This window comes from Myotis yumanensis, unplaced genomic scaffold (genome assembly GCF_028538775.1).
Source record: "Myotis yumanensis isolate MYYU_CA2020_CCGP unplaced genomic scaffold, mMyoYum1.0.hap1 SCAF_1, whole genome shotgun sequence".
Lineage (NCBI taxonomy): Eukaryota > Metazoa > Chordata > Mammalia > Chiroptera > Vespertilionidae > Myotis > Myotis yumanensis.
The window spans coordinates 100,346,378-100,373,518 of NW_027223752.1; the positions used below are offsets into that span (position 1 = coordinate 100,346,378).

Here is a 27,141-nt window from a genome sequence, read left to right on the forward strand (position 1 = left end):
TTCATAGATAGTTTTACAGAGTCTATGGCTTCTACAATTTTTTTTTTAAATTTACAAATCCTTTTCTAGCTTTCCCAGCATTTATTAGTTATTAAAGAAGTATTAGTGAGCATTCATCACCCAGCAGAGTTCAGTACTAGATTTGAGATCTAATTTTTTTTTTTTTTTTTTAAATATATTTTTTATTGATTTTTTACAGAGAGAAAGGGAGAGAGATAGAGAGCTAGAAACATCGATGAGAGAGAAACATCGATCAGCCGCCTCCTGCACATCTCCCAATGGGGATGTGCCTGCAACCCAGGTACATGCCCTTGACCGGAATCGAACCTGGGACCTTTCAGTCCGCAGGCCGACGCTCTATCCACTGAGCCAAACCGGTTTTGGCGAGATCTAATTTTTTATTTTGCCCAAATTCATATCATATGTATAGGGTGGGGCAGAAGTATGTTCACAGTTGTTTGTATGGAAAATAATACATTAATTAATAAATAACACAACAATAAATTCTGTTTCATGTACTCACAACTGTACTGGTAAACCCGCTTTCCCCCCACTCTGTGTCTTTTCTGGTAAACCCAGTGGATGGTGTGCAGTGACTCAGAATAGGATTAAGCACATCACTCAGTTGGTTGGTTGTTCAGTGCTCAGAAGCCAGGACTCGCCACGTTTTGTGGATTGAACCAAACTTTCTCCAGCCAAGAGATAATGAAGAACTATTGTGAGTGAGGTTAGCTAGTGAACATTCTTTTCTATCCATTATACAACAAAAGCAAGGTTCCTACAAATGCTCCAAAATCTCAACATCAGGAAGAAAAAAACAAAAAATGAAAAGTCATTAAGTCATGTGATCAAATAAGGAAATTTTTGAGAATTTCTCCCCCTCCTCAATTTTTTATTTAAAAGAATCTCCAGATATTATGGTTGGACTTCAGAAGTTTAGAGCAAACAGTTGTGTGCATGCTGGTTGGTGGCTGATATTGTCAAGCCTCTGATTATTTTGAAAATGTAAACAAAGCTGGTGAAATTAACTTTAGTTTAGTTATCTTAAAATAGCCAGAGCTACAAACCCAGTCAATGTAAACTCTGTTTGGAATTTCTGGACAAACTTAGCAACAAATGGAGATGATATTTTTCATCTTGAGCCCAAGCAAGCAAATCTTTTTTTTCTTCTAATGGCTTTTGAAACTTGCAGTATTTATACTATTTCAAAAATTCACAGAATTACAATTTTAACCATTGTATTGTTTCTAGCCTCTGAAGGGCCAAAAGAAAATAAGTTTAAAAAGATTCCTAGCAATTAGTCAACTTGAGAGCATTTTAGAAAATACTTATTTGAAAGGAAGCAGCTTTGGGAAACTATGTTTTGGTGCTAGATTTAGTTTAAGTATGTTCTCTCACACAAGAGAGATAATTATGATAGAAATAAGTAGATAATCTAGAAAACTAAAACATAAAGAGATTATAAATTAAATTGATCTGTAATATAATTGATAAGCTATTTTAGTTCTTGCCTATCATAAAAGAATTAAGGTCGATTAGTTATACTGTCTTCTAATCTGCGTTCTTTTATAAATAACTACATTTTAAAAATGAGTCAGGAGCATTAGCATGTAATATATATTACTGGGGGAAAAATGAAACAGAAATGTATATATTAAATTAACACATTAACACCATTTGGCTGCAGAAAACTTGAATCCAGGTTTTTCATATTGAATATTCTCATTGGGGGTTCTCTCACCGTCTCTTTTTCATTGTATTTATGCTCTGCTTTTCAGGAATATGTTTATATTGTTTCTATATCAAACATCATATAAAGGATGATAAATTGAGCTTTGCCTGGATGTATACATAAAAAAGAGACATAAATAAAACCTGTGTGAAAGATACACAGAGATTTAAAGAAATCTGCTTAAACATTAGACATTTCAGATAAAATGAAATTTAACACATATATCCTACTTTTATAAAATGCCTTTACATAATATCTTAGATCTCATCCAAAGCACCAACATGACCCAACAGACAGAAGATAGCTTTTAATGAAAATCTGATCACTATTATTTCTTTTTTTAAAAATATATTTTATTGATATCCTACAGAGAGGAGGGGAGAGGGATAGAGAGTTAGAAGCATCAATGAGAGAAACATCGATCAGCTGCCTCCTGCACACCCCCTCCTGGGGATGTGCCCTCAGCCAAGGTACATGCCCTTGACTAGAATCGAACCCAGGACCTTTCAGTCCGTAGGCCGACGCTCTATCCACTGAGCCAAACCGGTCAGGGCCACTATTATTTCTTCATCATTGTTTTATATATACATATATATGTATGTAAATGTATATATTTATATATGTACTACAGGCCCGGTGCACAAAATTCATGCATGAGGGAGGGGGGGAGGGTCCTGTACCCTTTTGCAATCCAGAACCCCTTGGGGGATGTCTGACTGCCAGTTTAGGCCCGATCCCACAGGGATACCTGTGGGATCGGGCCTAAACTGGCAGTCGGACATCCCTCTCGCAATCCAGGACCACTGGCTCCTAATTACTTGCCTGTCTGCCTGCCTGATTGCCCCTAAACACTTGCTTGCCTGCCTGATCACCCCTAACCCCTCTGTCTGCCTGCCTGATTGCCCCTAACCACCCTGCATGCTTCCCATTGCACCTAATCACTCTGTCTGCCTGCCTGATCGCCCCTAACCACTAGCCTGCCTGCCTCATCACCCCTAATCACTTTGCCTGCCTGCCTCATCACCCCTAACCGCTTGCCTGCCTGCCTGATCATCCCTAACTGCTCACCTGCCTGTCTGATCACCCCTAACCACTCGCCTGCCTGCCTGATTGTCCCCAACTGCTCGCCTGCCTGCCTGATCGCCCCTTACTGCCTCTTCCTCGGCCCCCATCACCATGGCTTTGTCCCGAAGGACATCCGGAATGATGTCCAGAATTCGTTTGCTGTCCAGTCTAATTAGCATATTACTTTTTTATTATTATAGATAAATATCATATTTATACAAGGTGTCCCCCCCAAAATATATACACACTTTTTTCTGATAGATTATTTGATGTTTCTTTCTTTTCATATTTAACCCATTGGATTTAATAATCATTCAAATGTAGATTTAATAATTATAAATTTTTTAGGATACACTAAAATTTTTTAGGATCATCCAGACTGTTACTATATATATTAAGATTGAACACAGCCTATTATATAACTACTTTATCAGAAGGTCAATGGAAAACATCTTTACCAATAAATATTTTAAATCTTTAAACTTGAATTGGATATATTAAAAAATATATATATATTTGAGTCCTAACCAGTTTGGCTCAGTGGATAGAGCGTCGGTCTGCAGACTGAAAGGTCCCAGTTTTGATTCTGGTCAAGGACATGTACCTTGGTTTTGGGTACATCCCTAGTAGGAGGTGTGCAGGAGGCAGCTGATCGATGTTTCTCTCTCATTGATGTTTCTAACTCTCTATCCCTCTCTCTTCCTTCCTGTAAAAAATCAATAAAATATATTAAAATTTTTGATTGCCTGCTTGATCCCCAGTAGAAGGCATGCAGGATGCATCTGATCAATGTTTCGCTTTCATATTGATGTTTCTCTCTCTCCCCTTCTCTTCATCTTTCTCTAATATATATATATATATATATATATATATATATATATATATATATAATATTTTTAAAAAAAGATTTCACAAATAAATTTTGAAATAACCTAATAACTCACATAGCATACCACAGTGGTTTTCAATTATTTTTTTTGCCTTGTGGCCCATAGAAGGAAATGCATTTGACATTGAAACCCGTTACACACATGTACAACTGAAACAAAAGCTTCATGGAACAATATTTACCCTTATTATGTATAATTCATTCACTCCAATATTTTCTATTATATTTCTTTCATTTAAAAAATTGCTTGTCAAGACCAATTAAATTGATTTCACAATCCACTAATGAACTGCAAATTGAGATTTAACAACACCAGCCTAAACAGTAATATATGCTGTGACTCTTAAGTGGTATTGCTAATAGAAAAAATATTGACACTAAGTACAAAATATTCCACAAGGCACATTGTACCAATTGAATCCAAGACAGTTATTGTCTCTCAACCTTATGAGAACACAATTATAAATTAAGAACAAATGTCTTCCCCTTTTTTTTGGCATTTAGAACATTTTAGAAGACTTACCCTTATATATCTAGGAAAATGTATTCCCAAGAAAATAAATCAGTGCTTTTATAATTATATTCCAAGAATCCAAAGATTCCTTGGATTTGTTGGTCTTTCACAATGATAAGTCAAATAATTTCTCATTTCTAGAACTCAGTGTTGGCAGTGATAAATAGAGTGAGCCAATTGTGTCAGTGCTATGTCATGTTCATACCCTCAGGGACCAATTATTATTTTTTCCCTTCTTTACAGAATGAGAAAATGGCCCCACTCAGCCTCTATAATAGGGAACTGATGATTTTTGATGTCTTTGAACTACAAGGCAGCAACACACACTGTTAGGTGTTTAACAAATTCTTCTTCATACCAGCAATGAAAATCAAACAACAACAACAAAAACACAGAAAGAGAGGCAGCCAGGTTCCTGCAAGGGAATGCCAGAGGCTGGAATGGCCCAATTTCTGCTCTCCTCTCTGCCTGGAGCAAAACAGGATTGTAAGCAATGGCAATTTTTTGGAAGTAAATGTATCTGGACCATTAAAAAAAGTTTTATCTAAGTATAGCAATCCAACTTATTTTTTGGAATCTGACACCAAAATAATAGCCATTCCATAAGCCTGTCTTTCACAGCCTCCCACAAGTCCCTTCCTTCTTACAGGTCTGTGAAGTCACCGTTCAAGGTGCTTTTCCATCCATGTGTTATTTCCCCTGCTGTGGATAGAAAATGAAAGCCTATTCTAGATGTCCCTGAAGCCCCAGACCCCAAAGCTATGTTTCACTTCTTTCTGGTTCCTTCAAGATAGGAGATGGAAAAGGAGAATGCATTTTGCATTTTATAAATTGATTTGAGAGAGAAAGGGAGAGAGATAAAGAAACATCAATAGAGGTTGCCTCTTTATGTGCCCCAAACTTGGATCAACCCCAAAACCTGGGTATGTTCCCTGACTGTGAATCGAACCCACCACCTACTGGCGTACAGGATGATGTTCCAACTATCTGAGCCACACAGGTCAGGGCACATTTTGCATTTTTAACAGAAACCCTTTCTATGTGTATTGTTATAATGTAAAATACTCTGTGTTCCCATCAATGGCTAGCCCAATGCCTTCATAATACCTATCATGTATTAAAAACTATTGTATAATCAGTGTGTATGTGCACACATTGGAGAGAGAGACAGACAGACAGACAGACAGAGATCTTAAGTGATGTATCTAATAAAGTACCCTATTCCTATCTTATCTACATTTTAGAGATAATGTGACTTGTTCAGTATGAGACAGCTAGTTACTAAAACCAGATTTTAAATCTAGATCAGTGTGATGTCAAAACTCATGCTATTCTCGGGATTAAAAATGGTGGCAGATTAAGTGAAGCTATACTGGCACTCTCCCAGAACCAAATTGGAAATACAACTAAAATATAGAAAAAACAACTTGAAAAATCAACTGAAGACTAGCTAGAGAGAACCCTGGTAATCAAGGAGTGGAGACCACATAGAGACTGGCAGGAAGTGCAGAGCACAGACGGCAGCTGAAGTTCTGGAGGGATATTCCAGCTGTGGGGGTTCCCACTGAGAACTCTGGGGTCTAAACCCCAAGCTGGGTGCCCCAGCCCAGAAAACCAGAACTGGGAAAGGTGCTCACATAACACCTGGCTGTGTAAAGAAGCAAGGTTGCTGTCTGCCAGCGAGAGATGGCTGGAAATGTAGGCACCCTCTTAAAGGGCCAATGCACAAATTTTGTGTGCAGCCACCCACCTTGGGATCCAGCATAGGGAGGGAAGAGTGGACTAGAGGTGTGTGATGGGAGTCCAAGATTAGGGATTGGAGCTTGAAGGGCAGTCACCCTGGTTTCCTGTGCTGAGACATTCCCTCCCCTGGCTTTGGATGACATCTTTCTCTGATGGAACTTTGCTATCCAGGAGGTTTTTGCCTGGGAGGAAAGCAGTTGCCACACCCTGTTGTAAAACCTCTCACTCCACCCTGTGGTCAATAGTCTGAGGACAATCAAGGCTGATAACAACCAGACTTCAGGCAGAGAAAGATGTATGAAGGCTTTCAGCCTTTGCCTGAACTCCTTCGGGGCTCAGGGCTAGGAAAATAAGAGCCTGGTGCCCATATTTGTTCTTTCCAAAGGCATACAGCCCCAGTAGAGGGATCCACAAGCTGTGGATTGCTGACAGCCCCAAACAGGGTACTCAGGGACAGTCAGAAATAGCATCTGACACTGTCCTGCACTAGAGATTGGGAGTTGTAGCAGATCTACCCAGTACAAAGATACAAACCCACTCAGCCTAAATGGGGAGACAAAAAACAACCCCCAAATGAAAGAACAAGAGAATTCTCCAGAAGAGGAGCTGAACAAAATGGAGATAAGAAATTTATCAGACATAGAGTTCAGAATAACGAAGGCAAAGATGCTCAACAGCATGAGAAAAGATATAGTAATATGAAAAAAGAGCAGTTGGAAATAAAGAATGACATATCACTAATATAGAACACATTGGAAGGAATACACAGCTGATTAGGGAATGCTGAGGATTAGATCAGTGAATTAAAAGACAGGATGGGGGGAAAAATAACTCAATCAGAGAACCAAAAAGTAAAAAAAAAAAAAAAAAAAAAAAAAAAACAATTAAAAAAACAGGAGGACGGCTTAAAGGAGCTATGGGACAAAATGAAACATAACAATATTCACATAATAGGTATGCCAGAAGGGGAAGAAAGTGAGCAAGGGATAGAGAATGTATTTGAAGAAATAATGGCAGAAAACTTCCCTAACCTGGTGAAGGAAAAAGGCACACAAGTCCAGGAGACACAGAGAAGAACCCAAACTGGCCCATACCCAAACACATAATTATTAAAATGCCAAAAATTAAAGACAAAGAGAGAATCTTAAAGGCAGCAAGAGAAAACTGTTACCAACAAAGAGGCTCCCATAAGACTGTCAGCTGGTTTCTCATCAGACACTCTACATTCCAGAAGGAAATGACATGAAGTACTCAAGGTAATGGATAGCAAGGATTTGAAATCAAGACTACCCATCAGGGCTATCATTCAAAATAGATGTTGAAATAAAGAGCTTCCCAGACCAAAAAAAAAAAAAAAAAAAAAAAAAAAAGCTAAAGGAGTTTATCACCACCAAACCAGCACAGCAAGAAATGCTAAAGGGAATCTACACTAATAAAAGTAATTAGTGTACGACCGCTACCCTTCCCATTGGCTAATCAGCATATCCTTATGCAAATTAACTGTCAGCCAAGATGGCGGCCAGAAGCCAGGCAGCTGGAAGCGAACATGAGGCTTGCTTGCTCCAGGAACTGCAGACTGCAACATTTCCCGCCTGACTTGCCGGCCTCTGAACTACAACTCTAAGAAACTATGTTGCAAATATAGAAGCTAAACAAAACCCCAGAAATCAGCTTTCAGCCAGCCGGGATCTCAGAGCTAGAGTTATACATTGTTTCGATTATAGCAGCGGAAGCCTCAGAGCTAGAGCCAGAGCTAAAGCTGGCCCAGAATAAAAAAAAAAGAAAAAGAAAACAAGGAGCGGTTGGGAGCTTCAGTCAATTGCCAGCCTGAAAGCAGCCTTCAGCCCCTCACCCAGACTGGCCAGGCACCCCAGTGGGGACCCCCACCCTGATCCAGGACACCCTTCAGGGCAAACCAGCCGGTCCCCAGGCCTCTATCCTATATAGTAAAAGGGTAATATGCCTCCCAGCACCGGGATCAACGGAGCCGCGAGGCCTCCTGGCACCAGATCAGTGTGACAGGGGGCAGCGCCCAAACCCCCTGATCGCCCTGCGGCTCTGTGTGTGACTGGGTGTGGCGCCCCAACCTCCGCCCCCCCCCCCCCCCCACAGGCCCTGCTCTGTGTGTGACAGGGTAGAGCCATAACCTCCCCATCGGCCCTGCCCTGAGTGTGACAGTGGCGGCTCCCCAACCCCCTGATCCGCCCTGCTGTGTGTGTGACAGGGGGCCGTGTCCTAACTCCCCTATCGGCCCTACTCTGTGAGTGACAGGGGGGAGCTCCTCAACCCCCTGATGGGCCCTGCTCTGTGCGTGACAAGGTACAGAGCCCCAACCCCCCTGATGGACCCTGCTCTGTGTGTGACAGGGGGCAGTGCCCCAACCCCCTGATTGGCCCTGCTCTGTGTGTCACAGGGGGTGGCCCCGCAACCTCCCCATTGACCCTGTCTTGAGTGTGACAGGGGGCGGTGCCCCACCCCCCCAATCAGCCCTACCCTGAGAGTTACTGAGGGTGGCATCGAAACCTCCCAATCCGCCCTGCTCTGTGCATGACAGGGGGCGGCTCCCCAACTCCCCAATCAGCCCTGCTCTGAGCCCGACCAGGGGCTGCACCTAGGGATTGGGCCTGCCCTCTGCCACCCAGGAGCAGGCCTAAGCCAGCAGGTTGTCATCTCCCAAGGGGTCCCAGACTGCGAGAGGGCACAGGCCGGGCTGATGGACCCCCCCTCCCCCCCGAGTGCACAAATTTTTGTGCACTGGGCCTCTAGTCCTATATAATAAAGAGGTAACATGCAAATTGACCATCACTCCAACACACAAGATAGCTGCCCCCATGTGGACACAAGATGGCCACCTCAATATGGCCGGCAGGGGAGGGCAGTTGTAAGGGACCAGGCCTGCAAGGGAGGGCAGTTGGGGGTGACTGGGCTGGCAGAGGAGGGCAGTTAGGGGCAACCAGGCCTGTAGGGGAGGGCAGTTGGGAGTGATCAGGCCTTCAGGGGAGGGCAGGTGAGGGGGACCAGGCGTGTAGGGGAGGGCAGTTAGGGGTGACCAGGCTGCATGGGAGTGCAGTTCTGGGTGACCGGGCCTGTAGGGGAGGCAGTTGGGAGGGGGACCAGTCCTGCAGGGGAGGGCAGTTAGGGGTGACCAGGCCTACAGAGAAGGGCAGTTAGGGGTGACCAGGCTTGCAGGGGAGGGCAGTTGGAGGCGACTGGGCCTACAGGGGAGGGCAGTTAGAGGCAATCGGGCCACTAGGGGAGCCGTTAGGCGTCAATCATGCTGGCAGGGGAGTGGTTATGGGGTGATTAGGCTGTCAGGGAGAAGCAGTTAGAGGCAATCAGGCAGGCAAGCAGGCGAGCGGTTGGGAGCCAGCAGTCCTGGATTGTGAGAGGAATGTTCGACTGCCTGTTTAGGCCCGATCCCACCAGGATCGGGCCTAAACGGGCAGTCAGACATTTCTCCAGGGGTCCCAGATTGGAGAGGGTGCTGACTGGGCTGAGGGAGACACACACACACACACACACACACATACACACACACACACATGCCATGCACGAATTTAGTGCACCAGGCCTCTAGTGCTGTAATAAAAATAAATAGAAAGAGAAACATAGGCATACAGAATTAAAATATTAAGTAACTATCAATAATCACCTTAAATGTAAATGGATTAAATGCTTAAATCAAATACATTGGGTATCTGAATGGATTAAAAAAATGACCCAATTATATGCTGTTTACAAGAGAACCACCTCAGAACAAAACTCATACAGGATGAGAGGGAAGAGATAGAAAAAATTTTCCATGCAAATGGAAACAACAACAAAAAAGCTGGGGTAGCAATACTCATATCTGACAAAATAGACTTCAAAATGAAGGCCATCACAAGAGACAACAAAAGTCACTATGTAATACTAAAGGGATTGATCCAGCAAGAGGATATAACCCTGGTAAACTTATATGCATCCAGTATAGGAGCACCTAAATATATAAAAAATATTTCTAGAGGGCTTTAAAGCAGATATGATACAGTCATATGATATGATACAGTCATAGTTGGGGAAATAAACACCCCACTGACTTCACTGGATAGATCTTCCAGACAAAAAATTAACAAGGAAACAGTTACTCTCAAAGACATACTGGATCAGATGGATTTAATTGACATTTATAGAACATTTCACCCCAAATCTATAGAATATACATTCTTCTCAAGTGTACATGAGATATTCTCAAAGATAGACCACATGTTAGGACACAAAACAGTCTCTACAAGTTCAAGAAGATTGAAATCATAACAAACATCTCAGACTACAGTGGAATGAAATTAGATATCAACTACAGTAAAAACACTCAAAAACATTCAAACACATGGAGGCTAAATAGCATGTTTTTAAACAATGAATGGGTTACCATGAGATCAAGAAAGCAACAAAAAAAACTTTCTGGAAACAAATGGAAATGAACACACAACTCAAAATCTGTGGGACACATCAAAAGCAGTCCTGAGAGGGAAGTTCATAGCATTACAGGCATACCTCAAAAAACAAGAAAAATTATTAAACTTAAAGAATTAGAGAACAACAAGAAGAGCCCAGAGTAAGTAGAAGGAAATAATAAAGATTTTAATTTTTAATGACATAAAAATTAAAAAATATACAAAAGATCAATAAAACAAAGAGCTGGTTCTTTGAAAAGATAAACAAGATTGATGAACCTTTAGCCAGACTCATCAAGAAACAAAGAGGAGCCAAATAAATAAAATCAGAAATGAAAGTGGAGCAGTAACAACTGACACTATAGAAATACAAAGGATTATAAGAAAATACTATGAACCACTAACTATATTCCAACACCCTGGGCTTTGTGGATGAAATGGATAAATTCCTAGAAAAATACAGTCTACTGAAACTGAGTCAGGAAGAATCAGAAAACCTGAATAAGCCAATAACAAATGATGAAATTGAAGCAGTAATAAAAAAAAACTCCCAGCAAACAAGAGCTCTGGTCTGGATGGCTTCATTGGGAGTTTTACCAAACATTAAAAGGAGAACTAACACCTATACTCCTCAAACTGTACCAAAATATCTAAGAGGAAGGAACACTTCCAACCTCTTTCTCTGAGGCCAACATTATCCTAATTCCAAAACCAGATAAAGACACTACAAAGAAAGAGAACTACAGTCTAATATCCCTGATGAACATAGATGCTAAAATCCTCAACAAAATTTTAGCAAATCAGATCCAGCAATATATTAAAAAGATCATACACTATAACCAAGTGGGATTTATTCCAGGGATGCAAGGCCAATACAATATTCCCAAATCAATAAATGTGATACACCACATAGACAGATTGAAAGACAAAAATCACATGATCATATCAATAGATGCAGAAAAAGCATTCAACAAAATCCAACACCATTTTTGATAAAAACTCTCAGCAAAGTGGGAATAGAGGAATCATTTCTCAACATAATAAAGGCCAAATATGACGAACATCCTACAGCCAGCATCATATTCAGTGAGCAAAACCAAAACCATTTCCCCTAACAACACAAACAAGACAGAGATGTCCACTTTCACCACTCTTATTTAACATAGTACTGGAAGTCCTAACTACAGCAATCAGACAAGAAGAAGAAATAAAAGACATCCAAATTAGAAAGTAGAAATAAAACTGTCATTATTCACAGATGACATGATATTGAACTTAAAAAACCCTAAAGACTCCACCAAAAAACTTCTAGATTTAAGAAATGAATTTGTCAAGGTAGCAGGATACAAAATTAACACCCAGAAATCAATGGCATTTTTAAAAAATATATTTTATTGATTTTCTACAGAGAGGAAGGGAGAGAGCTAGAGAGTTAGAAACATCGATCAGCTGCCTCCTGCACACCCCCCACTGGGGATGTGCCCGCAACCAAGGCACATGCCCTTGACCGGAATCAAACCTGGGACCCTTGAGTCTGCAGGCCAACGCTCCATCCACTGAGCCAAACTGGTCAGGGATCAATGGCATTTTTATACACCAATAATGAAATCTCAGAAAGAGAAACTAAACAAATAATCCCATTTACTATTGCATCAAAAAAATTAAGATACTTAGGAATAAACTTAACCAAGGAGGTAAAAGACTTGTACTTAGAAAACTACAGGATGTTGAAAAAAGAGACAGAGGAAGATATGCACAGGTGGAAGAATATACCATGTTCATGGATTGGTAGAATTAACATCATTAAAATTTCCATAGCACCCAAAGCAATTTACAGATTCAGTGCAATCCCTATTAAAACACCAACAGCATACTTCACAGATCTAGAACAAATACTCAAAAAATATATATGGAACCAAAAAAGACCCTGAATAGCTGCAACAATCTTGAGAAAGAAGAACAAAGTTGGAGGGATCACAATACCGGATATCAAGTTATACTACAAAACCACTGTAATCAAAACAGTCTGGTACTGGCATATAGGACAATTGAACAAAACAGATTTTCCAGAGATCGACCCATGCCATTATACTCAATTAATATTTGACAAAGGAGGCAAGAATATACAATAGAGTCAAGACAGTCTCTCCAATAAATGATGTTGGGAAAATTGGATGGATACATGCAAAACTAAACCACCAACTTACACCATACACAAGAATAAACTCAAAATGTATAAAAGACTTAAATATAATTCGTGAAACCATAAAAATTCTAGAAGAAACCACAGGCAGCAAAATCTCAGACATCTCTCATAGCAATATGTTTATGGATACATCTCTTGGGGCAAAGGAAACTAAAGAGAAAATAAACAAATGGGACTGCATCAAAATAAAAACTTTTGCACAGCAAAAGAAACCATCAACACAATGAAAAGGGAGCCACTATTTGGGAGAACATATTTGGTAATGATACATCTAATAAAGGATTAATATCCAAAATACATAAGGAACTCATATAACTTAACAAAAGGAAGAGAAACAGTCCAATTAAAAAATGGGCAAATGACATAAAAAGACACTTCTCCAAAGAGGACATAACTAGTATAGATGGCCAAGAAACATGAAAAATTGCTCAAAGTCACTGATCATCAGAGAGATGCAAATTAAAACAACAGTGAGGTATCACCTCACTCCTGCCTGAATAGCTACCATCAGCAAATCAACAAATGACAGTGCTGATGAGGATGTGGAGAAAAGGGAACCCTCATACACTGCTGGTGGGAATGCAGATTTGTGAAGCCATTATAAAAAACAGTATGGGATTTCCTCAAAAAATTAAATATGGAACTGCCATTTGACCCAGGAATCCCATCTCTAGGAATGTATCCTAAGAAACCCAAAACACCAGTCAGAAAGAATGTATGTACCCCTATATTCATAGCAGCACAATTTACAATATCTAAGATCTGGAAACAGCCCAAGTGCCCATCAGTAGATGAGTGGGTAAAAAAGTTGTGGTACATTTATACCATGGAATACAGCAGTACAAAAGAAGGATCTCTTACCCTTTGAGATAGCATGGGGACCTGGAGAGCAAAATAAGTGTTTAGGTGAAATAAGCCAGTCAGAAAAAGACAAGTATCACATGATCTCACTCATATGTGGAATCTAGTGGACAAAATAAACTGATGAACAAAATAGATCCAGAGACATAGAAGCATAGAACAGACTGTGGAATCTCGGAAGATGGAGGAGGGTGGGGAGTGATCAACCAAAGAACTTGTATGAATATGTATAACCCATGGACACAGACAGTAGGGTGGTAAAGGCCTGGGGTGGAGGGTCTGGGCTGCCTAGAAGGAGTCAATGGGGGAAAAAAGAGGAATATGTAACATTTTCAACAATAAAGATTTAATTTAAAAAACTCATGCTATTCTCAAGTTATCTGTGCTCAACTTTAGCAATTATCATTTTTGTTCAATTAATAAACTAATATCATATATCAACATATAGTATCATATGGAATAGTTTCATTGTCCCAAACATGTCCTGTGCTTCACCTATTCATCCTTTTGCTCACCCATCCCTGCCAACTACTGATCTTTTTACTGTCTCTATAGTTTTGCCTTTTCCAAAATGTCATAGAATTGGAATCACACAGTAGTAGCCTTTACAGACTGACTTCTTTCACTTAGCAATACACATTTAAAGTTCCTGCACATTGTTTTGTGGTTTGATAGCTCATTTTCTTTTATTGCTAAAGATTTTTCCATTGTATTATGTACCAGTGTCTGCTTATCCATTCAGCTATTGAAAGATAACTTGACTGCTTCCAATTTTGGGCAAATGTAGGTTTTTGTGTGGACATAAATTTTCAACTTCTTTGGGTAACTATATAAGAACATGATTGTGGGATTACATGGTAAACCTATGTTTAGCTTGGTAAGAAACTTTCAGAATGTCTTCCAAAGTGACTGTACCATTTTGAATTTCAACCAGCAATGAATGTAAGTTCCCATTGCTCCACATCCTCATCAGCATTTGCTGTTGTCAGCACCGCAATTTGTTTATCCATTGACCTATTGAAAAATCCTTTGGGTGCTTCCAAGTTATCACAATTATGAATAAAACTACTATTAACATCCATGCGCAGGTTTCTGTGTAGGCATAAGTTTTCAACTCATTTTGGTAAATGTTAAGAAGTACGTTTGCTGGATCATGTGGTATGAGTGTTTTATTTTGTCAGAAACTGCCAAATGGTCTTCCAGAATGGCTGGCTGTACCATTTTGTATTCCCACCAGTAATGAATGAGAGTTTCTGTTACTCCACAGCCATTTCAGCATTTGGTGTTTTCAGTGTTTGGGATTTTGGCCAGTCTAATAGGTGTGTAGTGGTATCTCATTATTGTTTTAATTTCCAGTTCTCTAGTGATATGTGATATTGAGCATCTTTTCAAATGCTTATTTGCCATCTGTATGTTGTCTTTGATGAGGTGTCTATTCAGATCTTTTGCCCAACTTTTAATAGGTTGCTTTCTTATTGCTTATCCTATCTAATAAAAGACAAAAAGGGTAATTGACCGTACCTTCGCTATGCCTCCCATGGGCTAATCAGCATGATATGCAAATTAACCACCAACAAAGATGGCGGTTAATTTGCATATACCGGCTGGGAGCGAAGACTGAAGACAACATGGAAGCGAAGCGCTACAGAAGGGAGCTAAGTAGAGGCGGCTGGGAGGCAGGAGGGGAAACCCAGCAGCAGGAGGGGAAACCCAGCTGGAGCGGCTGGGGGTGGGAGGGGAAACCCAGCGGGAAGGGAAACCCAGCTGGAGAGGCTGGGAGGCAGGAGCGAAGCCCGCCTCAGCGGGTTTCGCTCCCTTCTCTGCTTTGCTCCAGCAGCAGGAAGCTCTATTCTTGCAGGAATCCTCCTGCAACTGGCCTCTAGTATTATCTATAATAATAAAAGGGTAATATGCTAATTAGGCCAGACGTCCTTCCTGCTGAAGCTGGGGCCAGAAGGAAGCCAGCCCCAGTCCCGGGTGCCTGCGGTGGCCAGAGGAGGGAGGCAGCCTGGGTCTCAGGTGCCGGAGGGAAGCGGTGCCAGCAGCCCAGATCCCGGTGCTGGAGGGAAGCCGGGGCCAGCAGCCGGGGGAATGAAGGCCTACTCTTGCACGAATTTTCATGCATCAGGCCTCTAGTATTAATATAATATTGATTTTATATAAAATAATATATAGACATCCTTCTAGCATGGAACTTTCTCGGACCACTCAGTGTTCCCTAACTTCACTTAGGGACACTTGCCTTGGCTCACGGCACCATCACCTGGAAAGCCTGCCTGTAGATCTATCTACCTGTCAGAATCCCACCCAGGTTCAATGCTATCTCCCATCCGGAACCCCCAGCATTTAGTTTGAATCACTTATACTTTTTTCTTTTCTTTTTTAAATATTTGTATTGATTTCAGAGATGAAGGGAGAGGGAGAGTTAGAAATATCAATAATGAGAGAGAATCATTGATTGGTTGCCTCCTGTGTGCCCCATACTGGGGATTGAGCCCACAACCCGGGTATGTGTCCTGACCAGTAATCGAACCAGTGACCTCTTGGGTCATGGATCGATGTTCAACCACTGAGCAACACTAGCTGGACACTCATACTTTTCTTACTATGCCTTGTTTATAGTTATATGAGTAGCAGTTTGACCTCACTTGTAAGTTAATTAGGAACAGGGTTGATCTAACAGTCATTGTATTCGTTAAATCACTTATCACAGTATCTTAAACACAGTCAGTACACAGGCTGTCTGTTGAATGATACTGAGAAACAGACAGTGGATGAACACCACACAGAAGGCAAGAAGTTGGAGAGAGGGGTGAGTGAGAGTGATGTTGATAGTCTTGCAGATTGCTTTAAAAGAGGTGTCTTGCCTTTTAGATCAATGCTAATATTTTAGTAGTTAGTTTACTTGACACACTTCTATACATCATCTAATCTACATAGACATAAAAGTCAAATGCAGATTTGTATTTCTGTCTGAAGTCATTTTCACATTATTGCACTTCCTAGGACGGGGTGTCTGCAGACAAATTTCAGTGGAGGTCATTAGTACAGATAAAATTACAAATTTTGGTTGATGTTACTTTTCTTTAAAATTTTTAAATAAAAATAATACATGTTTATGGTTTTAAAACCCTAAATAGCTTAGAAGACTCTGTTTATTTTTGTTGTTTATCCTCACCTGAGAACATTTTTTCACTGATTTTTAGAGAAAGTGCAAGGGATGGGGAGAGACACAGAGAGAGAAACATTGATGTGAGAGAGACACATCTATTGGTTGCCTTCCGGCACGCACCCAGACTAGGGCCAGGGATCCAGCCTGAAACTGAGGTATGTGCCCTTGATGGGAATTGAACCCGAAACCCTTCAGTCTGTGGGCTGATCTCTATCCACTGAGCCAAACTGGCTAGGGCAAAAGGCTCTGTTTTATTCTCTCGTTTGCTATCTGACTCTGTGAAGGAAATACCTTTAACCATTTTTGTTTTTTATTCTTGGTGGTTATGTCTTTGTCTCTAAATAATTTGGTTAGGTGTCTGTTTCTTGAATTTTTTTCACCCTTGAGAATTATCTATTAGTTTCTTGTTATATCTTCACTTAAAAAAATAATTGTAAATTCTCTTTTGGGATGAAATTTTATCTTTCTAGCCAGTATTATCACGCTCTCTGGTCTGTGTTTTATTTAAATGAAGGTAACAATAGGAAATAGGAGGAGAAATTTCTTTTTAACACATTGGATGCGGGAAACGTATTTATACGTTTTACGTTGGCTGGTAAACACAATTTTCCAGTATTTGTCAGTTTAAAATTTAAGAAAAATGATTCAGTATACATTTTATAGTAAATCACAAAAAGTTTCATTGAAAAAAAATATGTAAAACTAAAGTTATCGTAATTTTACTGAATGTTGCCATTTGCGCAAAAAATTAAGCAAAAACGGTCCACATACAATGTGTTTAAGCCTTATTACTGTCAAGAAAACTTCATAATTCTGGAAACCTGTAATCCACTTTTAGATAAACCTATTTAGGTCCTTCTGATATGTTTTACTTGTATATCTATAGTTTCTGGAAATGCACTCAAAGTGAAAAAGGTGAAATATCTGTGGTTTTCTTTTTTTTTTTTTTTTTTTAAATATATTTTATTGATTTTTTACAGCGAGGAAGGGAGAGAGATAGAGAGTTAGAAACATCGATGAGAGAGAAACATCGACCAGCTGCCTCCTGCACATCTCCCACTGGGGATGTGCCCGCAACCCAGGTACATGCCCTTGACCAGAATCGAACCTGGGACCTTTCAGTCCGTAGGCCGACGCTCTATCCACTGAGCCAAACCGGTTTCGGCATCTGTGGTTTTCTTAAAGCAACCACTTTTAACATCATTAAAGAGTTCGGTGGGATCATTTAGTAACCTTATTTTCTTGCAGCATTCTACTGCATAGACATAACAAGTCAATGAAAGGTGATGATTGTAAAATGTCCCTTGCTAAAGGAAAAATACCAATGGAAATGTACTAATCCAGTTGATTTAAAGTATACCAAAAAGAATCTCATCTCTGCCAGAGTGCTGACCTCTCTCTTTGTTCCCTACAGGATGGATGACATACTGATTGGGGCCCCTCTCTTTATGGAACGTGAATTTGAGAGTAACCCCAGGGAAGTGGGTCAAGTTTACCTGTATATGCAAGTGAGCGCTCTCGTCTTTGAAGACCCGCAGGTGCTCGCAGGCACGGAGATTTTCGGGAGATTTGGTAGTGCGGTGGCCCACTTAGGAGACGTGAATCAAGATGGATACAATGGTAATTTACACCAATGTGTGGAAATTGTTGATGTGTCATAATTCAATGTTACTGTGGCATGGACATTTTGAAGTATTGACAGTGGTGTGTATGATGCAGTTGATGTTTAATATGCTATCAAAAATCTCAAGGCAACTTAAAATTTATATATTTTGATTAATATAGGTGTTACATGGAAATTTTCTCATGTTTATTTTGTATGTCATATAACAGGTCTAAATAAAGGCAGCGATAATTTTTAAAGAGACTAGCCAAAGAACATATATGCATAATCTATAGACACAGATGAGAGTGAGGTGTTGGCCAGAGGGAAAAAGGGTGGCTGCTGGGTGGAGGTGGGCAAAAGGGGAAATTGGGGACATCTGTGATAGTGTCAACAATAAAAATAAAGTTAAAAAATTGATATTTGGATTTAGTGACTTGAAGAGAACTAGAGAATCTTTGATATGTACCGAGTCAAAACAAATAAGTATATGTCCGTATGTTAGTAAGTATATGGCCTTCTGATTAACCTAGATGGCTTATGTATAGGTGATGCTGAATTAAAAAAATTTTTTTTATTAAAAACTTTCCATGTTTACATTATTGCAGGTGTTTGGTCTGTAAGTTCAGCTGAAAGGCAGCTTCAATGTTTGTAATAAAGTAGGGTTAAATTATTAGCTTAGGATTGTGGTTAAGTTAGAAATTCATAAATGTCTTGTAAGTACCCTGTCCTCAGAAAAACATGCATGCTCACATAAAATCTTGCATACTTTTCAGGCCTTTAAGTTAAGAACCAACAAATAGTGGGTTTCTTGATTGAAGTTTGTGGAATGAATAGGAATTTTCTCTAACAAAATAGCCTCAGCTATTGCATCAGCTCAGTATTCCTTAGTACTTTTCGAAGGTATTGGTATTAAGTATCTGGTACAGTAAACCCTCGATTTTTCGGACTTCAATTTAACAGACTTCAGATTTAATGGACAAATTTCTGGTCCATATATTATATGTGAAAATTAACATCCTATTAATTTTAAAATGCCTCTAAGATTTGCTTATAATTAAGTCAACAGGTTACTTTTGTTATTAATTCACTGTTATTTTTAACAAATTTTATCGAATAAGCCATATGTTGAAAAAACACTATAGTAATTTCATGATATAAATAAATATTACATATTTACAGCTATAGTCTACAGACTTAAATCCAAGTGTCTCTGCTCAAAAACAGTGTTCAGTGAATGATTAGCATGTGATTACACCACAGCAAGAGTGGTGATTGGTTCTGTTGTCACATGACTTTCTGCAGCAGTTTGAAAGTGTGCTGGCAGATGTTTGGAGTTGTGCTAAGCCACGCCCCAGCTGTGTGCATTTGTTTACTCGTGGTGACTGCTGCATACAAGCATTTACTAGACCTATTCAGTAGAAATTTAAAATTACTGTAATACATATAGAAAACTTTTCTATGAAATTAAACTTTTTATACATACTTAATTTTAATTACATAAACGTGTCTATGTAAGTAAAAACAGGTAAAGTAACTAGTTTGTCAATTTTTTAACATACATGTTAGGAAAATCTTTATTATATAACTAGAGGCCCGGTGCATGGATTCATGCACATTGAAAGGAAATTAATTAGAAGGTGACTGGCAGGGCGGGACTGGGTGAGATGGCCTGGACACACCCTGGAGCCAACCTCCCGCAGTCCCTCCTCAGCCGGCTGCACCTGGGGCAGCACTGGGGCTCAAAGGGCATCTGCGGAGTGAGCAGGGTCCCTCTGTCAGGTGGGGTCCCTCAGCCTGGCCTGCGGGGATGGGGCTGAAACCGGCTCTCTGACATCCCCCAAGGGGTCCCAGAGTGTGAGAGGGCACTCTGCAAAGTTGCTGTCACTCTGCAGCTCCTATGTTGAGCGTCTGCCCCCTGGTGGTCATTGTGCATTGGCCGGTCACTTAGGCTTTTATATATATAGATGGACTTTTGGGTTTAATGGACACCCCCTTGCTTGAATTAGTCCGTTATATTGAGGTTTTATTGTATTGTACCTTTTATGTTGAATGGAGAAAAGACAACAAATAACTTACTCTTGCTGCGCTACAACAAATTTCATGGGAAACAATTAGCCCTTTAGACTGTATGGCACTGCTCTTTGATTGCACTTAATTCTATTTCAAAACATTCTTCTTTATTTAAAAATACGCTCATGTGTCTCTCTAGATGTTGCCATCGGTGCGCCCTTTGCAGGCCAGGATCAAAGAGGCAAAGTGTTCATTTACAACGGGAACAAACATGGCTTGAACACCAAGGCTTCCCAAATTTTGCAAGGAGTGTGGGCATCACAGGCTATCCCTTCTGGCTTTGGCTACACTTTAAGAGGAGACTCAGACATAGACAAGAATGATTACCCAGGTAAGGTTTTCTTTCTTTTCCCTCCGTAGAGTTCACCTCCTAGAAAGAGCCCATTCTCTGGGAAAGGCCTCCTGCGTAAGCAGCTCTCTCAGACAGCGGAGGCCAAGCTTACCCACTGCACAGGTTCTTGGTGTAGGATTCCAGAGTGACTTTCATGAGAATTTGAAGGCAGACAAAACAAACACTCCCTTTCCTGTCAAGAAAAGCAAGATGGCTTTTAAAAAACTGCATTGGACATAAAACTTGCTGACATTGCAACAGCAGTTTTTCTTTGAAATCCCTCAGTAATGTGGTCTCCATTGACAAAGACAGATACCTTTCTAGAGCAATTTATTTGAATCCCATTTTTCCTTTCTGATCTCATATTAATTAACTTATGAACCTCAATGTTTCTGTCATAAAGCTCACGTTTTTAGAGCATAAGTATTTTCCAGCTATATTTTGGACTTTTCAAAGATAGATTGAATATTTCAAAGTGAAGCAAAATTAACTGGTTTGCAATAGAAACAATAAACTATCTTTTTTTCAATTAGAATTGACATACATTATTATTTTATTAACCAGCTTTGATTACCTAATTTATACTGAGGACTCATAGAAATCCATAAAGCAGAGAGCTATCATTCATGTTTGGGCATGCCATATGAAATTATGGATTGGTCTTAAGAATTGTTTCAGTAATCAGGATTTTTAGCAGAGAACATTAGACTTCTTGGTTTTATGGTTCAGTTTTCGCTTTTATGTTGGTTATGTTAAGATGGTCTCAATAAATACTTATAAGTCATTAATAGTTAACTGACAGCTTCAACTATTTATTAAAGCCTTGTCTCTTTCCATTGCCCCTCCCCTAATTGAGTATTTTCCATATGTAGTAGAGCTTTTTCTGATTTGGGGCAGCGTTCCAATCACTGACTCGGCTTTCTCTTCCCCTCTGGGATCAGGCAAAAAAGATCCTGCAACATGTTCTTATAAACTTGCCAGAAATATTTCATGGCACTAGCATAGACATTATAGTGGGCTCAACATGGATTAGTATTACATTTTATACAAATTTGTATATGAATACATCCTTCCTACAGCAATTTTAAGAACATCTTGTTAGATTTATTGTTGTAGATCATACTATACTAGTCTAATCAATGATGGTTTTTGTTATTTGGGGGGAGGGTCTGACATGTAATATATTCTATTTTAAATGATCCAAAATTTAGATCCTCTATGTAATTTCTTCCCAAAATATGTCAGAGTGATTAATGAAATTCAACTCCTGGGTTGCAATTTTAGACAAACAGTGATTTTAGAAAGTTATTGCTATTCATTAAGCAGTGCCTTACACCAAGTAAAGGAAATAAAAGCAGTGTCCATTAAAGAGCCAGTTCACAGACCTCCTTCGAAGTCTTCTTAAAAAGGTGCTGGGGAGGAGAGAAATAGGAAACAACTTTTCTCTGAAGGAGTATTTCCTGCAGTGAAGTGGGGAGAGAAAGGAGTAGTACAGGGAACAGAGAAGCTATTTATTAATTATGTCCTTTTCATCCCATTTTAACAATTACAAAAAGGTCATTTGGGGCCATTTGCTAGATAACACCTTTATCTACTGAGGCTGATTCAATTTATAGTGACTGATGATGTAAATGCTGTGTATAGCCATCTGTCTGTCAAGTAAATGTTCTTCACTAAGGCAGGGCCAAAGGCCACGAAGTTGAATTTTTATCCCTCAAGATAGTCTTGAGGTTTTCAGAGTTCCTCTTAATTAGTAGACTGGTTCTGGTCCCGATTCTGCCTCCTAAAGGGGAATATAGGTGTCTTATGATTTATGATCCTATACCATTTTCCCTGCTACTCATCTTCTCACAAACAGAATGTCACTCAAAAAAAGCCTTTTTATGTTGACACCAAGTCCCCGGGGCCCTATCAAGAAGAAAACTGGCTAATAGGCAGGCAACTAGATTCTGTTAGCTAGCAGAGCAGATTTGAATTTTGCAGGCATAACTCAGGAATCAGACATGTCACTTCCCTCATTTTTGTATCAATGAATTCCATTTAGCTCTCAAGCCTCCATTTCCACAAAGGCGGAAAACCTTAATCTTGCAGTCACGTCTAGATTCGGACTTAATCTCATGTAGCAAGGGAAGGGATGTCAGACTGCCTGGATCCGGCTCCCTAGTCCTCACTGATGAGCTGTGGCAGTGGACAAGTTATTTGATTTCTTGGAGCTTTTGTTTTCTTTTCTGGTTTTATGGGGCCAATAATACCTACTTCACTGGGTTGTGTGCTTGCACTTTCTAGGTATAGAAGGTTTTTTATAAAATGTTGTGAAATGGCTTACAATAAGAAAGAGTATCAATCTGATGAACATGAACAGAATCAAAGCTGCTTAACTTTACAGGCATGTTAGGCTGCCTAAGATTTTGAAAACATGCATTCTAGGATGCTGGAGATGGACGACATAGATTTAAAACTTAACTCCACTGTTTTCCAGCTGTGTACGAGTGAGACAATTTCTTAACCTCTCTGAAATTCAATTTCTTAGTCTGTAAAATAAGCTAATAATATGTTGGTATAAAGAGGAAATTTAATTTTTATATAATGAAATGATGTCAGTATGTTAAAATGAGATTATATAGAACATCTATATATATAAAACCCTAATATGCAAATAGACTGAACAGGGAACAACTGGTCACTATGACTTGAGCTGACCACCAGGGGGTGTGTGTGGAACATGTTGGGTGTTGGCCTCAGTGGGATGGTGGAGCAGGTGAGCAGGGGCACCAGACCATGGCGGGGTGCTGGTCGCTGTCATTGGGGCAAGCCTCTGGTGGTTATTGGAAATTCTTTGCTCCTGCACTCTGTAGTCCCGCCAGGTGCTCGCCCAGCTTGCATCCACTGCTGGCACCCAGCACCGGCCCGATCGCTCGGTGCCTTCAGCGGGTGCAAGCAGTGGCTGCTGGCCCCAATCACCCCTCAGGGCTTCTCCACCTCCCCCTGCTCCTGAGGGGCAATTGGGGCTGGCAGCTGCCGCTCGCACCAGCTGCTGGCAAAGGCCCCGCCCACACCCGCTGCTGGCGCCCAGTCCCGATTGCTTGGCGCTGTCAGTGGGTGTGAGCTGTGGCTGCCTGCCCCGATCGACCCTCAGGGCTTTTCCACCTCCCCCTGATTCTGAGGGGTTGAATGGGGCAGCAGCCGCTGCTGGCACCTTTGATGGTGCTGGCCCCGCTTGCACCCGCTGCTGGCACCAGTGCCAATCGCTCCACACCATTAGCATGTGGGAACGGCAGCAGCGGGAGCAGGGCTGGTGGCAGACAGGGGACTGGGGGCCACGGTGGGAGGGGCCAGGCAGGGGCATGGAGGATGGGCCAAGACCCACCCCTGTGCCCACTGCAACCTCGTGGCACACAGTTCCTTTCAAGGTGCACAAATTCATGCACTGGGCCTCTAATAGTTTAATAAATGGTGACTCTTCAAACAAATTTTAAAACACTATATTTTGGAGGTATTCTTTTTCTTAAGCACACTCATTTATATGATTTTATTTTGCTTATTCAATTTTCATAGTCCCCAAGCTTACTTTATAGTATGATATTTACTTTTCCTGCCCCAGACGCATAAGACTATGAGAGTAAGAACATAGCTATAGAGACCCTACTGGCTGAAAACCACTCATAATATTCCTGTGGCTGGAACCTCACTAGAGGATTCCCCTAATATCATGAGGTTGCTGCCCAGCTATGATATGATTTCACCACTCACCCATTCTAAGTGGGAGATGAAGCATAAGGGACTTCTCCCATATCTCACTACTGTGATTTACTGGTAACCAGGAATGAAAAATGCTCTTTCCTCTCCCTTAGTCATTTAGGGGTATTTAAAAATATATATATATTTTATTGATTTTTTTACAGAGAGGAAGGGAGAGGGATAGAGAGTTAGAAACATCAATGGGAGAGAAACATTGATTAGCTGCCTCATGCACACTCCCTACTGGGGATGTGCCCTCAACCAAGGTACATGCCCTTGACCGGAATCGAACCTAGGACCCTTGAGTCTGCAGGCTGATGCTCTATCCACTGAGCCAAACTGGTTAGGGCAAGGGGTATTTTAATTTCTTATAAATTAGGCCCAAATTAAGAAGATAACAATGGCAATTGAAAGGAAGGAACTGACAAAATAGTGTAAGTGGAAAATAGACAAGACTTGGTAATGATTGGCTGGGACGGAAAATAGAGGAGGTGGGGTGGGAAGAAGAGGGGATGTTAAAGATGACTCTGGAATTTTGATCTGGTGTCCTGAGAAGAGTATAGTATAATGGAAAGACATGAGAGATTTAGTTTTAGAAATATAGAGATTCTATTGTAGAAATAATATTTGGAATAATTTTGCTTAACCACTCAGTTTTTTTTTTAGACTTCTAAACAATAAATATTGTCATCAATATGCATACATAAATAAGAATCATAAATATTTTCATTTCTGGTACCAAAATTATTTTTCCTACAAAAAAAAATAGATGTGTTCAGGTTTCTACACTGGTGCTCATTGGAAAACTACGGTTGACCAGAGGAGTATCTTGTACACATTAATTGAGTGAAAGCATTTCAGAGAAGAAACAGCTGTGATAGTCAGGAATCCCTAAAATGCAATGATCCAGTCTAATCCTGTTAAACATGATTGTATAACAAGGTCATCTGCTAAATGCACAGTCCAGACATTGGTGGGGTGGGGCGGGGGGGGAGGGGGGGGCGTGGAGGAAGGAATTGCTGGTTTTGTTGAGGAACAGAAATCATACAGGCAATAAAAAGCGGAGGAAAACATGGGCTGAATGCCAAGATTATCATTGTCTTATTCAAGCCTCTAATAGATCATGGTGATATCATGAAGCCATCTCAGACAATTATACCAAATGTAATAAAATGATCCATTTTATGTTTTAATGAGGGGTGTGTGTGTGTGTGTGTGTGTGTGTGTGTGTATGCAAACAGTCCAGCTAGAGAGAAGCTGCACATGAGAAGAAATAAAAGGGTGGCTTTAACCAAGAAAACAATACATTTTAATCAAACTTTGAGTTCATTGAATTGATGTGAAGTTTAGTTGAACTAAGTTTAAAACTTATAGTCAAGTTTATTTTAGCTTCTCAAACTGCTACCAAATTTTTTATGAAAAGCAAAACATGTTCCTTTTGAGCAAGATTTTCATAATTTCATTATAAACACATTAGAAATTAGAACATACATTTCTTGTAAAAAGACTTTATAAGTTTAGATTAAATTGAATAAATTAAGTCAACTGAAGGAGTTTTTGGACTTGAGTCCAGCAGTGTCATAAAGAGAAGTAAAAATGAATAGAGAGATGAAAATCAAGTTCTAGATCCAGTTTACCCAAGACAATCTCTCCGGCCTTACTTTTTCCACCTGAGAGTGACGTGGATGTAGGGGACACTTCTCCAAGGGTTTTTTAAAACTCAAACCAGGATTCTCTAAACCAAGATCGAAACTTACTGTCTCCTCAGATGTCTCTGTAATATTGCATAAATTATTAAGGCTCTATCTTGGGGGGGGATTTAATAAAACATATAAGGCCTTTTTTTCTTAACTTTTTCTAGAAAATAATTTTAGACTGACAGAAAAGTTGCAAAAATAGTAGAGTCCCATAAACCCTCCTGCCAGCTTCCCCTAATATTAACATATTATACTAGAGGCCCGGTGCATGAAATTTGTGCACTCGGGGGTGGGGAGGAGGGTTTCCCTCAGCCCGGCCTGTGCCCTCTTGCAGTCCAGGAGCCCTTGGGGGATGTCCGACTGACAGTCAGTCGGACATTGCAGTGTTGTCTCAGAGGCGGGAGAGGCTTCCGCCACTGCTGCTGTGCTCACCAGCTATGAGCTTGGCTTCTGCACTGACCAGGGGGCAGCTCCTGCATTGAGCGTCTTCCCCCTGGTGATCAGTGCATATCATAGAGATTGGTCGTTCCGCTGTTCAGTCAATTTGCATATTAGCCTTTTATTATATAGGACTAGAGGCCCGGTGCACAAAAATTTGTGCACTCGGGGGGGGGGGGGGTCCCTCAGCCCGGCCTGTGCCCTCTTGCATCCTCAGAGGATGTCCAACTGCTGGCTTAGGCCTGCTCCCTGGGGGATCGGGCCCAAGCTGGCAGTCAGACATCCCTCTGGCAGCCTGGCAGCCCTCGGGGGATGTCCACTTGCCAGTGGGGAGCAGGCCTAAGCTGCAGTCGGACATCCTTAGCGCTGCTGAGGAGGCGGGAGAGGCTCCCACCACCACCACTGTACTGGCAGCCATCAGCCTGGCTTGTGGCTGAGCAGACCTCCCCCTGTGGGAGCGCACTGACCACCAGGGGGCAGCTCCTGCATTGAGCGTCTGCCCCCTGGTGGTCAGTGTGTGTCATAGTGACCAGTCATTCCCAGTCTTTCTGCTGTAGGGTCAGTTTGCACATTACCCTTTTATTATATAGGATAGAGGCCTGGTGCATGGGTGGGGGCCGGCTGGTTTGCCCTGAAGGGTGTC

At 40.8% G+C, this 27,141-nt stretch overlaps 1 protein-coding gene across 1 annotated transcript in view; it reads left to right on the forward strand.

The window, feature by feature from the left end:
- ITGA8 (integrin subunit alpha 8) overlaps positions 1–27,141 on the forward strand; it is a 197,194-nt gene that overhangs the window by 73,826 nt on the left and 96,227 nt on the right. The window contains exons 12-13 of the mRNA XM_070428533.1: positions 18,033–18,238; positions 20,434–20,625. Coding sequence (XP_070284634.1) covers positions 18,033–18,238; positions 20,434–20,625 — 398 coding nt within the window. The remainder of the gene's footprint in view (positions 1–18,032; positions 18,239–20,433; positions 20,626–27,141) is intronic.